The following is a 17,207-nucleotide window of genomic DNA, read 5'->3' as shown; positions in this document are numbered from 1 at the left end:
ACTGTGCAACAAAAAGATGTTATTAGTTTAGAAACAGGGAGAAAATTGATATTAATAATAACTTTATTTATATAGCATCATTCATACATCAAAATGTAGGCTCAAACTGCTTTACAAAGGTTGTAATGATAAATCAATATAGTCATAGAATACGAAACAAATTTAAAATCATAAGTAAAGGCAAACATTATATAGAATAAAATGTAATTGAATTTACTAAATTATATAAACAGGCATTAAGTAATCCTAAAAGTAGGCCAAATTAAAAAAGTAGAATTTTAGAAGAGTTTCGAAATGTTCTGCGTTGGTGGTACATTTATTTACAGGTCAGCACCAAATTAAAAATCCCAGAAGGAATGCAAATATACTTGGGTCCTCTGTGGTGGTGGTGGGGGGCATGGCTTATTCCGGTTGCTGAAAGTCGCTTCTGTCATGATTGGTTAGTTTAGAAACTGCAGCTGCTTTTCCCATTGGTTAGTCACCTGGTGTCTAGTTCAAATATCTCAGGTATAACACGTGGAAGAGGCTTGCTCTCTCTTCCTTTGTTTAAGGCAAGGGTGCACATAACCACTGGGAAGGCATGCTCTGTGCGCACTTTTAGCTAAGTATGTTTATTGAATGTATGTTTATTAAAGCACGCTTGTTGAACATTCAACTTTGTAGTGTCTATAACTTGAATGTTTGGTTGAATTTTTACTGTTTATAAATAAATGAACAATATAATTATTTGTAGTCAGTGTTTTCTGTCTCACTTGCCAGACCTGCAAACCTGACTCAACGTTACAATTTTGTGCAGTGAAGAGCACAAACACTTGTTTATGTTCACAGGGCATTAATGGAGAACTTAATTGGTAAAAACCTAAATAACAATACAACACGAATTAAATCTTCTGTTAAGAGGAAGATATACACTTGCGTTCCCCCCTCGTTCAACATTTTTTTGCGTGACATAGCTCAGCATATCACTAGAAACAGCCTCCCCCATAGACCCTGTCTATGCTTCTTGCTGCCCTGAAAAAACAGCCAACATAATCAAAGCCACCACCTCCCCCTCCTCCCCCCGGTCATTTTCTCTGCTACCCTCTCCCATAGGTCAGAAGATAATAAAGCCTGAAAGCACATACAGCCAGGTTCAAGGACAGCTTCCATTCTGCTGTTATATGACTATTGAACATTTCCCTTGTAGAATAAGATGGTCCCTTGATCTTGCAATATACGTACTGCATCATGGCCTTGCACCTTATTGTCTATATGCATTGTATTTTCTCTTATTCTGCATTCTGTTATACTATCTCAAATTACTCATGTGATAAAGTGATATGTTTGTAAAACAACATTTTTTCCACTGTACCTTGTTTATGAGACAATAATAGATCAATCTATCAATTTACATTTAGACCAAAGGTGTAGGACATAATTTCAAAATTTGCAGGCAGCAAAATGCTGAAGTATTATTAAGAACAGGAAAGGTAGCAGTTGGCTTTAATGCAGTGATGGGGTAGGAAAGCAAATGGCAATTGAAATTCAGTGTAGGAGACTGTGAGATGATACACTTAGCCAAAAGAATCATCATCAATACACAGCCAGTGCTCCATGTTTGGATTCTGAGCTTCATAAATGGACATAGATTATAGGAAATTAGGCTAGTAGTTCATTCATTTTAGAATAATGATAGCATAAGACTAAAGGTTTTTAATTAGATATAAAAGAGATTTACCAGTGATAATGGATTACATTTATTGGACTGATTAGTGAATGTTATTAGATTATTGGATAGTTCTCCTCTGTGGTGAGAGGCTAAAAGATAGATTAGAGAAATTTTGCAATGTTTGTGATGATGACTGGTGGAGACAGATTTTAATAGCTCGGATTGTAAAGTAGTTCCCAAAGGTATGATGGAAATAGATATAAAAGGAAATTGGACAAGTACTTTAATAAGGAAAACAGAAATATGGCAGAGGAGCAGAGAAGATAAATCTTTTGAAAGATTTGATGGAAATTCATCCACAGAATTACTCCATTTTATACTGTTTTGTTGTATGATAACACAACTTTCATCACCATTGTCCAGTGTTTTCTGTTTCAGCTTATTAAAAAGACTGACTAATCTCTCCTCAAGTATACGATAACTTAACGGAATACCACGCTTTGTACACCTATCAATCCACTCAAGCAATAGACTTTCCATTTTATCCATTACTGGATGCCTACTAAAAGAGACCACTTTGCTATTAGCAGAACCAATAGTAACATTGGCAGCTTTCAAGACTCTTTCTCTCTGTGGGTAAATAGTACGAATGGTGGATGCAGGCAAGTTCAACGCATGCACAATGTCTTTATTTCGTTCACCACGATCGAAATACTTAATTACGTCCAGTTTTACGCTAAGCGTAACACCTTTACGAGCTCTCTTAGGCTTTTCTGATACCTTAGGACACATCTTGCTAACGGATGCACAAAATAAATGGAGATAAAGCACAGATGCTCACAGACACAGTTCAAAGCTATGGCGGCTTGATGCCGAGATGCTGAGTGTAGTTCCCGGGGAAGGAGCTTGGCGCCACTCTCACTGCCCGGGGTGCGCGCTGCCTCTATAACAGCTCGCTGCAAACCAAACGCTGAACGCTATTTTCGCTTTTCGCCTTTTTTCATACAAGTGAAAATCCTCTTCGGATTTCTCTCGGGTAGCAAAAACAGGTACTAATGTAGGTCTTTCGTAAAAGCGAAGTGGTGTAAAGCGAACTTTCGAAAAGCAGGGGATACCTGTACTGGGTAATATCATTCTTATAGTGTGTATCCCTACATTTCAAACTAATACATCTGCACTGTTAATAATCTGGAATGAGACATTAGGGTAGTTTCTAACTGAGATGCTGCAATTCTTGGACAAGTTATAATGTCTATCTCGGAAAGATTAAATTCCTGCTGATGCCCTCCTTGCTTTGTAATTTGCATCTGATTTGGAATATAATATAGTAGTGAAAGGATAGTGCACACTTACCCTCCAGATGTGATAAACCGGGGCCTTTGCAGCTCCACACTCTGTACCAGCAGCCGTGGCTCAAAGGTACGAATCTCTACGTATCGTGGCAGCACGGCTATGATATAAGGAGACTGATGTTCTATTGGAATTATAAATAAATTAAGTGGATATGAGTCATGAGAAACACCTTTCACTGAGAAATTTTGGAAATTCCTTTACAGTGTTTTTATGATCCATTTTTCACCATCCCCTCTGTTAAGTATTCTTCAAGCAAATCACAGATCTCCACAGTAGATTCAATATTAATTCGTGGATAATGCTGAATTACCTACCCACAGCTGATCATCTGCTATTCTACAGTTTGGCAATGTCATCTGTGACGTAGACTGGAAGGGAATAAAACTATTCATTGATTTATACTTAGACAGCACATATCAAGACCTGGTGAATATAGAATTAAGCTCAATTGTCAAGTAATCAAATAGAATGCAAGGTAAGCGATCAGTCATCAGGAAGTCAAGTTGACTCTAAATCCATGCATCAGGGCATCCAGAAAGCATGTGAAAAGGGTTACCATAGTTGACATAAATATAAAAGCTCAATGGACCTATTTCTGTACTGTATGACTCCAGAAATACACCAGACAAATTATGGCTGGAAGGATAGTGCAAGAGGAAAGGATTTAGAAGTGTGTATTGGTAATAATATCTCCTCCTCACTGACGATCAACATTGGTGCACCTTAACGATGTTGCCCACTGCTCTACTTTCTCTGTACCCATGGCTGTGTGGGTAGGTATAGTTCAAATGCCATCTACAAATTTGCTGATGATACAACCACTGTCGGCAGAATCTCAGATGGAGACCAGAGCGTACAGGAGAGAGAATATCGGCAAGTTGAGTGGTGTCACAGCAACAACCTTGCACTCAACCAAAGAGCTGATTGTGGACTTCAGGAAGGGTAAGACGGGGGAGCACGAACTAATCCTCATAGAGGGATCAGACGTGGAGAGAGTGAGCAGTTTCAAGTTCCTGGGTGTCAAGACCTCTGAGGATCTAACCTGGTCCCAACATATCGATGCAGCTATAAAGAAGGTAAGACAGCGGCTATGTTTCATTAGGAGTTTGAGGGGATTTGGTTTGTCACCTAAAACACTTGAAAACTTCTACAGATGCCCTGTGGAGAGCATACTGACAGGCTGCATCTCTGTCAGGTATGGGGGGGGGGGGCGGGGTGCAGTGGCTACTGCACAGGATCAAAAGAAGCTACAGAAAGTTGTAAAATTAGTCAGCCCTATCTTGGGTACTAGCCTCCATAGTATCCAAGACATCTTCAAGGAGCGGTGCCTCAGAAAGTCGGCATTCATTATTAAGGATTCCCATCACTCAGGACATGACCTCTTCTCATTGTTACTATTAGGAAGGAGGTTCAGAAGCCTGAAGGCATACACTCAGTGATTCAGGAACAGCTTCTTCCCCTCTGCCGTCCAGTTCCTAAATGGACATCAAACCCATGAACACTACCTCACTTTCTTGTTGTTTTTATATTATTTGTTTTTGCACCATTTTAAATTTTATATATATACACACACACACACACTTACAGTAATGATTTATTGATTTACTTATTTATTTCTTATTTTTTTCTCTATATTATCGTTTTGCATTATACCGCTGCTGCTAAGTTAACAAGTTTCACGGCATATGCCAGTGATATTAAACCTGTTTCTCATTCCAGTGCAATGTGGAACCCCGTGAAGGTCAAGTGTACAGCACTTTAACGGTGCCCGAACCAGTAGGGAAAGAGAGAAGGATGGCAGGGGAGGGGGTGTTGATGAGCATTTTGAGAAAAGGGTATACTGTGTGCTGGAGGGAACAGTATCCAAGAATGACCAAGGGCAGAATTTATCTGTTTAGAGTGTAAAAATGCTAATTGTGCCTTCATACTTCCAGTTAATTCTAAAGACCACCAATTAGTCAGAAGGATAATGAACAGCAAACCTACAGGGAAATTGGAGAAATGTATAACACAGCCACGGAGAGTCCCAAGCCCAGCTGTGAAAGGAGGAGGGTTGGGCATGAGGCTAGCAAGCCTATCCCATAAAAACCCAGAGCTACAGAAACACCAGACCTCAACCCTGGGGGAGGAAGAATACTAAGTAGATGGGCTACATGTGGCAATAATAAAAAGATTGACTCCAGCCCTGATAAGGTTCTTGACCCAAAACGTCAACAGTTTATTCCTTTCCATAAATGCTGCCTGACCTACTGAGCTTCTCCTGCATTTTGTGTGTGTTACTCAGAAGCTACGAGAGGATAGAGGAAAGAGGTAAAGGTTTGAAGAGGAGTTTCTGAAGTGTATTCCAAGAGAACTCAAGTTTATCTGTAGTTACTGTAACCCAATGAGGAGATGGTATTACTGGAATTGATTCTGGGAACTATACCAGGCCAAATATCAATGTGAAATATCCAGAAAGGTCAATGAAAATGAGCATGCTGGAGTGTCAGCAGCTGGAGGTATAGTTGAGATTCCGGGTGGGCTAAAATATAATAAAGAGAACGTACTAGAAAGGCTGGCTTCACTTACTAGATAAATCACTTGCTCAGAAAGCACCTTAAGCTAGCATGGGAAGATAATTGCAGATTCAGAGGGATGCTCATCTGAAAAAAAGCTGAATAAATAATTGTGCAGTAACTACAGAGTAACTAACTTAACCTGAGTAGAACATAGAAGAGTCCAGCATAAGAAAAGGCCCTTCAGTCTATGATACTGTACTGAGTTAAACTAGTTGCGGAGAAAGTTTCAACAACAATAATCAGGAACAAAAATGATGGGCAAGTATAACTACTTCTAACTGTTTGTCTACTTTTGGATTCATTACCTCTTAAGAAGATAAATTATGTAGCCAATCCATATCATAATTACTTGCTATGCAAAAAATATTTCCTCTTGTCACTTTTAATTCTTTCGCTTCTTTGTCTTTGCAGATGGGAATATTCAGAAAATAACAAGAGTGAGGGGACGGGATGGAAATCTTGCTTCCACATTTATTTGGGAAAGAAAAATGACAAATATCGTTAAGCTTTTCAAATTCTTCTTGAGGTACAAATCTGGTGCTACAATTTGCTCTGAATGGGCTGTATCTATCATTTTCCATCCTTGTGCAGTTCTGCGAATACTAACATTTATAGGAATCCTGTGAAAATATTAATAGAAAAGATTAAAAACAAGGAATAATTTAAATTTTATATACCCATAGCAAGAGGGATATCAGTCCAGTTCAGGGCACATTTCTGAGTGCAGATTCCATCTTTGTTCAGAACCACTGTTAAGTCATCTTGCCCAACTGCCACCTTTTGGTCCTCCAAGGGAGTTACGAGAGGCTCCAGTTGTTTCCCGGTCGGAAAAAGTTCCTTGATTGAACCTTTTCCATCTAACTGTTTGCAAAGAAAAAAAAAATGCATGTTATTGATTCAAAATTAGATTATCCCACAAAAATATAATCTTCACTTGTTAAAAAGAGTCTTCATATTAATAATGCAAATGGTTTACTACTTATTGTACATTCTCATAGAGACTGTAAAGTATTTTCAGATTATATACTACTATTGTCCATTTCTGTCCGTAATTGTGAAACATTGTGTGTGTGTGTGTGCATGCCTGTTTGACTGTCTGTCTGTGTGTGCGCATGTATAACTAAGGGATAGGAAATATCAGGAATTCAGGCAATACTTTATATGATAACAAGCCCATCCTTCATATCCCTCCTCTCATGAAATATTTGCTAGCAAGTTTGGAACAACAAGATAACAACCTCTATTTGAATCACTTACTGATCTATGGTCAGGGCATACTAACAGCAACACTTCTGAAATCCTTTTCTAGTAAGTAGTGACATGAAGAATTCATGCAATGCCCTAAACTGAGTGTACATGTTATGCTTAGATTACTGTGCTGACAGAGAACTAAATGCTATTATATCACCTGCCACAGATTAGAAAAACACTGAACCTTTGAACCTGCAACTGGCTGGAGCATGTGAGTGACATTAGAAGGTTGTTTCTCAGATTGGAGGCCTGATACTAGTGGTGTGCCACAGGGGTCAGTCCTGGGACCCCTATTGTTCATTATTTATATAAACAATTCGGATGTGAATATACAAGCCCTGGTTTATAAGTTTACAGATAATACTACAATAGGTGGTATTGCAGACAGTGAAAGAAGCTTATCAAAAATTATGGGGTGGGGGGGAGGAATCTTGATCAGCTAGGTAAGTGGATCAAGGATTGGCAAATACCTATCAATTCAGAAAAGTGTAAGGTGTTGCTTTTTCAGGAAGTCAAACCAGGATAGGACTTATATGTTGGGCCCTAGGAAATGTTATGGAACAGAGGGACCCAAGAGTACAAGTATATGATATGCTGAAAATGGTGTCAAGTAGACAGCATGGTGAAGAAGGTATTTAGCATGCTGGCCTTAAATCAGTCATGGCAGAGGGTAAGAAGACGTTCCTGAAACGTTGATTTGTGTATCTTCAAGTCCTGTACCTCCTCCCTCATGGTAAGAATGAGAAGAGGGCATGTCCTGCGAGATGGGCTCCTTAATGACTGATGCCGCTTTTTTGAGGCATCACGCCGTGAAGATGTCCTCGATGCTGGGGAGGCTAGTGCCTATGATGGAGCTGGCTGAGTTTACAACTTGCACTAGCTATTTCAATCCTGTGCAGTGCCTCCCATGCCATACCAGGCGGTGATGCAGCCAGTTAGAATGTTCTCCATGGTACATATGTAGAAATTTGCAAGTGTCTTTGTTGACATACCAAATTTCGTAAAACTCATGCCTTCTTTGTAACTGCATCAATATGTTGGGTCCAGGATAGATCCTCAGAGATGCTGACACCCAGGAACTTGAAACTGCTCATCCTTTCCACCTCTGATCCCTCAATGAGGACTATAGGGAGAGGTTGAGCAGTCTGCGACTTTATTCCTTGGCATGTAGGAGATTGAAGAATGACCTTATAGAGCTGTATAAAATCATGACAGGTGTAGCGAAGGTGATTACATACAGGCTTTTTCCCCATGGAAGGGAAGCTAAAAATTAGAGGGCATAGGTTTAAAGTGAAAGATCTGAAAGAGACTTACAGCATCTTCTTCACAGAGGGTGGTGCATTTATGGAATGAGCTGCCAGAGGAAATGGTTGAAGCAGCTAAAATAACAGCATTTAAAAGTCATTTGGATAAGTACATGGATGGGAGATATGGGCCAGACATAGGTAAACTTGGTGGGCAGGATGGATGAGTTGCGTTGAATGGTTTGTTACATGCCGTACTTCTATATAACTTGGACAGAAGAACAAAGCAAATGAAGACACAGGCAGAAAGAATCACCTACAAGTATTCATGTGGAGTCATCTTAGAGCGCTAGTATGCTTCGAAGAAACATTCATTCTTTTAACTGTGCTCCTATCTTGAACTTTGAAGTTTATTGTCATTCAACCACACACATATATAGCTAAATAAAACATCGTTGTTTTGGGGCCAAAGTGCAAAACACAGTCCATATAGTCACACACAGCACATATAGTTACAATCCTGCACACAGAATTACAAAATAACATTAGCATCATTCCCCGAGTGACATGGCCTGAAGATTGACAGGTTGACATAAAGTGCAGGGTGCACGCTTATTAAATGTCACTGGCACTATCATAATGAAACAGCAGTCATATATATGAAGCAGCAGCAATCAATGATGAAAAGTGACCAGTACAGGATAAGAGCGTGCCTTTGAGTTGGGGAGCGCCAGGGCATTCAGACAGGGTGTTCCTGTGTGCTGGGTGGTAGCAGGCTGTTAAGAAGTCTGCCAGCCAGGGGGAAGAAGCTGTTACTCAGCCTGACAGTGCTGGTTCTAATGCTGTGCTGTGGTACCTTCTGCCTGACGGCAGGAGGTCAAAGAGATTGTGGGAAGGATATGAGGGCATTTCTTAAATTGAAAATCATGTTCATCTGCTGTTTATCCATTCAGCTCAGAATAGGGGCATGAAGAAGAACAATCTACATTACCCTCAGCCAAAGATTACTCAGCTTTCTTTTTCATAGTGTGCTGTCAGCTGGCCATGATGGTTTTTGAAAGCTCTGGTACTCAGGACTAGATGAATATGACCATATTAAAAGTATTTTAGAAATTGGGTTGGAAGAACATTGATATTATGTTTTGGGAAAAACTGAATGAATTAGTAGTTACTAATACATTATGAGGTGAGAGGAGGGAGATGTAATGTATGCTTTATTCTCTGAATTATTGTAAACTACAGCAATGTTATGGTTTCATCAAAGTCTGTTATATGCACCTGTGCTGCCCTGGTAAATCATACGCAGTTAAATAGTGTAAGTAAAGACAACAGTGCCTTTATTTTTATTTATTTTTTAATTCAGAGATACAGCATAGTAACAAGCCCTTCTGGCACTGCCAATTTACACCCATACTAACCTACTAACCCGTATGTCTTTGGACTGTGGGAGGAAACTGGAGCACCAGAGGAAACCCACACGCTCACGCAGAGAACGTACAAACTCCTTACAGACAGCAGCGGGAACTGAACCCTGGTCTGTAATAGCATTAAGCTAACCGCTAGGCTACTGTTGCTCCAAATTTGTGGAATGCTCCAAATATAGCTCTGCATGAAACCTGCACGGTCACCAGAAGCAATAAAATGGTTGACCATTCAACAAAAGAAAATCAATGGCCACAGTTAATTGGAGAAGACTGAAAAAAGAATCAGGGATAAGGTGCAAGGTTAGCAAGATAATACTCAGCAATTTTTAGATATTAAAGACTTGTTTCATATATATATGTAGCACATTTATCTTTAAACTGAGCTTTTGTGGATGGCTTTAAACTGAACAAAGGCTAACAAACATACATTAAAAAAACAAGTTTCCCACTTCCTATAATGTTGAACCATATTCTCATACAATAACAGATAACTTGGCAATCTGAGCACCTGCCTCTCCATTTACTGGATAAATATTCTAGCCATTATCGTTAAGTGTCGTGTCATATGATGTAGGTGATCATGCTCTTTCATCTATCCTCACCATCATTGTTCCTGGCAAATTTCTGGACGGTGTCTTTACAAGATGGGTGACCCTAGCCATTATCCATACTCTTCAGAGATTGCCTGACATCAGTGGTTGCACAACCAGGACTAGTGATATGCACCAGCTGCTCGTATGACCGCCTATCACCTGCTCCCATGGCTTCAGGTGTCCCTGATTGGGGGGGGGGAGGGGGGGGGCTAAGCAGCCCAAGGGTGACCTGCAGGCTAACGTCCCTTATCTGGGGACCATATATTAAATTGATTTTTGAAACAGGGAGATGGAATAGGGGCTTGCTCCGTCCACTCCGCGCATCCACCCACTGCTTACACCTCCTTTGGTAGAGATTCATCTCCACCCCACCACCTAACATTTTGATTAGCAGTTCCATTACATCTGTTCCTTTAATTCTGACCTTCAGAGATCATTAAAATATTATTGTTGGGTTACTGATAAAGCAAATTCATCGTGGAACGCACATTAGTTCTTACTGTCCATGCTCAGTTTAATGTCTCAGCATTCACACAAGGCTATCAACTGCACATTAAAAGAATTTCTACAATCAAGTTACAAATATACTGTACCAAATTTCCATCAAAAACCGCAATTCTGGTAATCAGTGACCTACATTTTACGTACCCTGATAAGATAATAATCTCTTTTAAAGCCCACACAAATGGAATTCTCACACCAGGCCATGGATTTGGGAACATCGGGAACACTGAAATCTGCCTGCAACAACAACAAAACATGTCTTCAATGTAATTCATTTAGAATTGAAGCATACTGAGACAGCAGACCACTGTTGTTAAGAATATGCTGCACTCTCTTCCATTCTTCATAAACTCCTTTTGCCTCAAAGTCTGTTAAATTTGTCTGCAATATTTCATTGAACACATTAGTACATAAATTTGTGCAAGCTGTTCATAGATGAGAGGAGGCAATTGATAAACAATGGTTAATACACTGTCAGTTTATGAGTATTACATACGTCACTTAGTCTTTAAACTTTAAGGTCAGATTAATGATGGAACAACAAGCTGGAGAAGTTAAATTATGTAGAACAAATGAGGAAGAGCAGAAATATAGTAGGCAAAAATCTATCACTATGTTACCAAGTATTTTCTCATTATTCCCATCAGGAAGGAGCCTGAAGACATATATTCAGTAAATCATAAACACCTTCTTCCCCTCTGTCTGAATAGTCCATGAACCGATGAACCCTCATTATTCCTTTCTTTTTTTCCACTTTACAGTTTTGTAATTTTAACTGAGGTAACATCTTTGCACTGCACTGCTGTCACAAAACAACAAATTTCACATCACCTCAGTCAATGATAATACATCTGATTCTGATCTTCTAGATCATAAAAGCTTGCATTTAGAGCAAGATGCATACAAAAACTGGAAGAACTCAGCAAGACAGGCAGCATCTATGGAGGGGGTGAGATCTTCACTGGTACTGGACAGGAAGGAGCAGAAACCACAATATGCAGGCTAGGGGTGGGGTGGGGGAGGGAAAGAGTACAAGTTGGCAGGTGATAGGCGAGACAAGGTGAGGGGGAAGGTGCATGGGTGAAGGAGGAGTGGTTGATGAAAGAAGCTGGGAGAGAGGTTAGGTGGAAGCGATAAGGGGGTAGAGAAAGAATCTAACAGGAGAGAACAGTGGATCATGGAAGAAAGAGAAAAGAGGTGATGGGCAGGGGAGGGAAAGAGAAAGAGTAACCAGAATGAAAAAATGGATGGGGGGGGGAAGGGGGTAGAAAGTACTAGAAATGAGAGAAACCTATGCTAATGTCTACCTTGACTTCAGGTTACCTTGCTGGAATTTCCTTCAACTGAGATATCCTCACCTGTGCTTCCTGGAACTCTCGACCACGCCAGTTGTAGAGTTGCAGTTTCTTCTTCACAGCTACACACATACTGAGGACTGGCTCATTGCCATCAGTTCGCTGAAAATATAGGATGCAGGTTACCAATTATAGTTTCTCTGGATTAAAACATACAACATATTGATATAATCATGAAAAAGACATGCCAGCAGCTCTACTTCTACTTCCAAGACTCTTGTAAATTTCTATGGAAATATGATGGACCATTTTAAAAGGTTGTGTCACAACTTGGTATGGGTTGTTTAATACATCTTTCTCTGGATCAAAATATACAACACATTAATTCCATCATGAGGAAGGCACATCAGCATCACTACTTTGTTATGAGTCTGGAATTTGAGAAGACTTGGTATGTCACTTACAAATTTCTAGAGATGTAGTGGAGAGCATTCTGACTGGTTGCATCATTGCCCGGTATGGAAGCTGCAGTGCACAGGCTCGCAAGGAACAGCAGAGGATTGCAAGATTTAGCTAGCTCCATTATAGCCAAAGATCCTTCCCATTATTGAGGACACCTTCAAGAAGGTGGCATCCATCACCTTCACCAACCGGGGCACGCCCTCTTCTCTTTACCATAGTTGGGGAGTTAGTCCAGGAGCCTGAAGACCCACTCAATGATTTAGGAAAAGCTTTTCTCCTTTCGCATCAGATTTCTGAATAGCCCCTGACCAATGAACACTATCTTGTTATTCCTTTCGTTTTTGCATTATTTATTTTTGTAATTTATAGTATGTTTATGTTTTTGTATTGTACTGCTGCCACAAAACAAATTTTGCATATCACTGATAATAAAACTGATTCTGATATAGTGGACAATATATAATATTGATATACCACTAAAGGAATAAAAATATTCCAGTTTTACAATAACCATCAATTACGCAAATTTACATGAGCAATTTTACATTTTGCTGTTATAGATTTGATGACAAGACTACTGCAACTAGATTTTTTCAAATATAAACAGTAGAAGGTAGAAGATAATTAATCAAATACAGAGCAACTCTATTCCAGAATCCCTCTAATTATTCTGTTGGTTAAAGGAAGGATCGATAGACATAGCCTAGTTAGAAGAAAGATCCCAAGCTTGGACTGAATTTACAAGCATTGTTGCTGTGGCAGCAACATCACTAATTTGTCAGAGAAAAGGAAAGCAGGCAAAATGTACACCCACATGTACACCTGTTAATCATCACTGGCAAGAGTCATCTTCACCAAAATGACTCACTGGCTGAATTACCGGGCATATCTAGCAACCAGAAACACATCCACATCAAGGAGTCGATCCCTCCAAGTGAAGGGGCAATAATCAATGTATTTATGACTACAAGGTTTTAAGTGGCAGTGTATTCCATAGCCTCACAGCCTGAGGAAGGAAGCTGTTACCCAGTCTAGCAGTGCTAGTCCTGATGCTTCTGTACCTCCTTCCTGACAGTAGTGGGTCTAAGAGATTGTGGGATGGATGGTGGGGGATCCTTAACAATGCTGTGGGCCCTTTGTCTGGAACTCTCCTGGTAAATGTCATAATTGGGGGCGGGGGGGGGGAGGAAGGAAGGAGGGAAACCCTGATAATCCTCTCGGCAGTTTTTACTATCCTCTGTAGGGCCTTGCAGTCTGATGCCTTGCAGCTTTCGTACCATACAGGACACTCTTGATGGTGCTCCTGTAGAAAGTTGTTAGAACAGGGGCGGGGAGCCCTGCACACCTCAGTCTCCTCAGAAAGGGTAGACACTGCAGTGCCTTCTTGGCTAGTGAGATGCTGTGAGTCCAGGTTAGATTGCCCATTATGTGGATGTTCAGCTCTTCACTCTCTCTATGGCACTGCCAATGATGTGCAATGGAAAGTGGTTGACTGTGCCCGCCTGAAGTCCATGATTATTTCTTTGTCTTGTCCATGATGAGACTCAGCTTGTTGCTTTTGCACCATTTATCAAGCCTCTCTACCTCTTCTCTTTATGCTGACTCATCATTGTTGTCGATGAGCCCACCCACTGTAGTATCATCAGCGACTTTGGTGATGTGGTGTGCGTTGGATCTGGCAGTGCAGATGTGAGTCAGCAGTGTGAACAGCAGCACACTGAGCACATAACCCTGGAGGTCACCTGTGCTCAGTGTGATGGAGTTTTTTATGTTGGTGCCAACTTGGACTGTCTGGAATCAAGAAGTTCAAGATTCAGTGCAGAGAAGGGTACTGAGTCCCAACAAGGACATTTTACCCACCAGCCTCTGAGGGATGAAAGTGTTAAACGCCAAGCTGAAGTCGATGGACAATATCCTGGTGCATGAGGCATTGTTTTCTAGGTGGGGCAGGTGAAGTGGAGGGCCAAGGCAATGGCATCATTAGTGGACTGATTTGAGGAGTCGGTGAACTAGAAAGGGTCCAATGTAGTTGGAAGATTGGATTTTATACAATCCATAACCAACCCCTCAAAGCACTTCATGCCTGGTGAAGTCAGTGCCACTGCGCAGTAATTATCTGGACCAGTTACCATTGCTCTCTTGGGCACTGGAATGATGGTAGCTGCCTTGGAGCTTGCAGGGAGAGTGGACTGTTTCAGAGAGGTATTAAAATTGTCCGTTAAGATCTGTTAGCTGGGCTGCACAGTCCCTCAGCACCTGACCAAGTCTGTTGTCCAGTCCTGCAGCTTTGCATGGGTTTACCCTGGCTCGGGTTCTCCTCACCTTGGCTGCAGCCAGACTGGGTGCCTGTTCCTCAGGAAGAGAGGGGGCTTTCCTTGATGTCACATCATTCATCAAATTGTACATAGATAGCTTTCAGCCCGCCAGGAAGGGAGGGACAGTCACTGATGCTCAGGGTGGACTTGCAATCGCTTATGGTTTGTAGAGCTGGCCACATGCGCCGGGTGTCCCTGGTGTCACAAAGGTGATAATCGATTTTCTATGTGTACTCATGCTTTGCCTTCCTAACGACACAGGAGAGCGCAACTCTTGCTGACCATAGAGTCATCTTGAGCCCCCGATCTGAAGGCAACGTCCCGATCCCTAAGCAGTGCATGAACCTCTACAGTCAGCCATGGTTTCTGGTTTGCCTTGACAGTGTAGTGTTTAATCACGATGATGTTCTCAATGCACTTTCCTATGTAACCAGTCCCCATTCCTGCATTTTCATCAATGTTGACATGATAATCGCAGGTAACCACTTCCCTGAATATGCTCTGTCCATCCTCTCAGTCCTGCAGCACTGAAGTGGCACTTTCTGGTCAGGTCCCTGTGAACTAGTTTGACTAATTTAACCTGTGGTCAGTATGCAGGGATGAGCAAAATGAATATGTGGTACAAGTTTCAAAGCCTCATTTGTGCTCCAAACCATCGAGTACCAATACATGAATTAAAAACATCTGTTCAGTGACTTCTATGGGGAAAACATGAATGTGGACATCAGCTGCCACGTGCACCCTCTCACAATCATCATGCTCTCAAAAGTAAGTCATGCAGTCTCCTTGACAATCTCAACCTACTGTAATTCACCTAACATCAGTACAGGTCTAGGCCGCTGCCATCTCCCTAGCTCCACACACATCTACGGAGCATCTGTTTAGGAAAGACATCCAAGTTAGACAATTGTTCATTGATTAAAGCTTCACCTTTTATTCTATAATTCCAAGGAAATTCATCCTGAAACTCCTAGATCTGCGACTCAACACTTTATTTTGATCATTAACATCCTGACCAATAGAGCACAATTGGTTATCCTCAGCACTGATGTCCCACAAGACACATCTCAGCCACCTGCTCTTTGCCCTATAGAGTCAAGATTGACTGTGTGACCAGACTTCATCTACAAGTTTGCAGATGATACCTTCGTGGTGGGCTATACCTCAAATAATGATGAGTCGGAGTAGATCAAGGAGATAGAGAGCCTACTTGTTGTTTCGTATGGCATTCACATTTTTAATTGAAGTGTGGTCCGGGAGGGGGAGATGCGAGTCTGTCTGTTCAGGAGCAGAGGTTGGATCGATCTTCATCTAGCATCTCATCCACAGCCATTCCAATATGGGTGGTCCTGAGTTGGCATCGCCTGACAGAGTCCTTGAAGTACGCAAGCCTTCATATGATGTCAACGTGTTGATCCAGGTCATGGAGGAGAGCACTTACTGACATGGTGTCATGATAACCACCTTTTCTTCAATGTCAGCAAAACAAAAGAGCTGGTCATTGACTTGAGGAAGGGGAGTTGTGCACACGCTCCTGGTTATGTCAATGGTGCTGAAGTTGAGAGGGTTGAGAGTTTCAAGTACCTGGGAGTTGAACTCAGCATCAGTGGCCTGTCCTGGACCATCCATGTTGGTGCTAGAGCCAAGGAAGAGGATACAGAAACTTGGCATGTTCCCTTCGATCTCTAGTACAATAAGATGGATTCTTAACCTTATTCTACATCATTATGACATTGTCTATCTGCAGTACATTTCCTCCATAACTGTAACACTTTATTCTGCACTCTTATTGTTTAACCTTGTACTACCTCAATGCAGGGCTGTAATGGATCGATCTGTATGCAAGGTAAGTTTTTCCACTGTGCTTCAGTGTGATAATAATAAACTAATCTACCCTTGAGGTTATTCCACCATTCAATAACATGGCTGATCTGACACCCCCTTACATTCCCCTATACTGACAGAAATCTATCGCTCTCCGCCTTTAAGTACAACCTTCCTCTCAGCTATCAGTGGCAGGAAGTTCCAAAAACTCTCAACCTTCAGAGAAGGAATTTTTTCTCATTTCAGTTGCAAATGGCCTCCCCTCAGTTTCAGACCATGCTTTCTGGTTCTGGATTCCCTGATGAGAGGAACAATCCTCTCAACATTCATCCTGTCTGGACACACAAGAACCTCACACGTTTCAACAGAATCACCTCACATGTTTCTGAACTCCAATGAGTAGAGTGGATAACTTCACTCACCATAACACTGAACACAACCTATGGGCTCACTTTCAAGGACTCTACAACTCATGTTCTCAGTATTGTCTGTTTATTTATTTATTAATTATTAATACTAAGATTATCATTTGCTTTTCTGTACTTGCAATTTGTCTTCCTTTTACACACAGGTTGCTTAGTCTTTGTGTATAGTTTTTCGTTGATTCTATTGTATCTCTTTATTCTACTCAGAATGCCTGCAAGAAAATCAATCTCCGGGTTGTATATGGCAGCGGTCCCCAACCACCGGGCCGCGAAGAAACGATATGATTTGGCAATATGAGTCAGCTGCACCT

At 41.1% G+C, this 17,207-nt stretch overlaps 1 protein-coding gene across 1 annotated transcript in view; it reads right to left on the bottom strand.

Annotated features, from left to right (window-relative positions):
- The window catches only part of vps39 (VPS39 subunit of HOPS complex), a 137,261-nt gene that overhangs the window by 58,807 nt on the left and 61,247 nt on the right, over positions 1 to 17,207 (bottom strand). The window contains exons 6-9 of the mRNA XM_063053301.1: positions 11,934 to 12,032; positions 10,720 to 10,812; positions 6,237 to 6,420; positions 3,002 to 3,122 (exon numbers count right to left, since the gene is read on the bottom strand). Of these exons, the coding sequence (XP_062909371.1) occupies positions 3,002 to 3,122; positions 6,237 to 6,420; positions 10,720 to 10,812; positions 11,934 to 12,032 (497 nt within the window). The remainder of the gene's footprint in view (positions 1 to 3,001; positions 3,123 to 6,236; positions 6,421 to 10,719; positions 10,813 to 11,933; positions 12,033 to 17,207) is intronic.

This window comes from Mobula hypostoma, chromosome 1, assembly GCF_963921235.1.
Source record: "Mobula hypostoma chromosome 1, sMobHyp1.1, whole genome shotgun sequence".
Lineage (NCBI taxonomy): Eukaryota > Metazoa > Chordata > Chondrichthyes > Myliobatiformes > Myliobatidae > Mobula > Mobula hypostoma.
The sequence above is the reverse complement of the archived record's forward strand: the minus strand, read 5'-3'. Positions and strand labels throughout refer to the sequence as shown.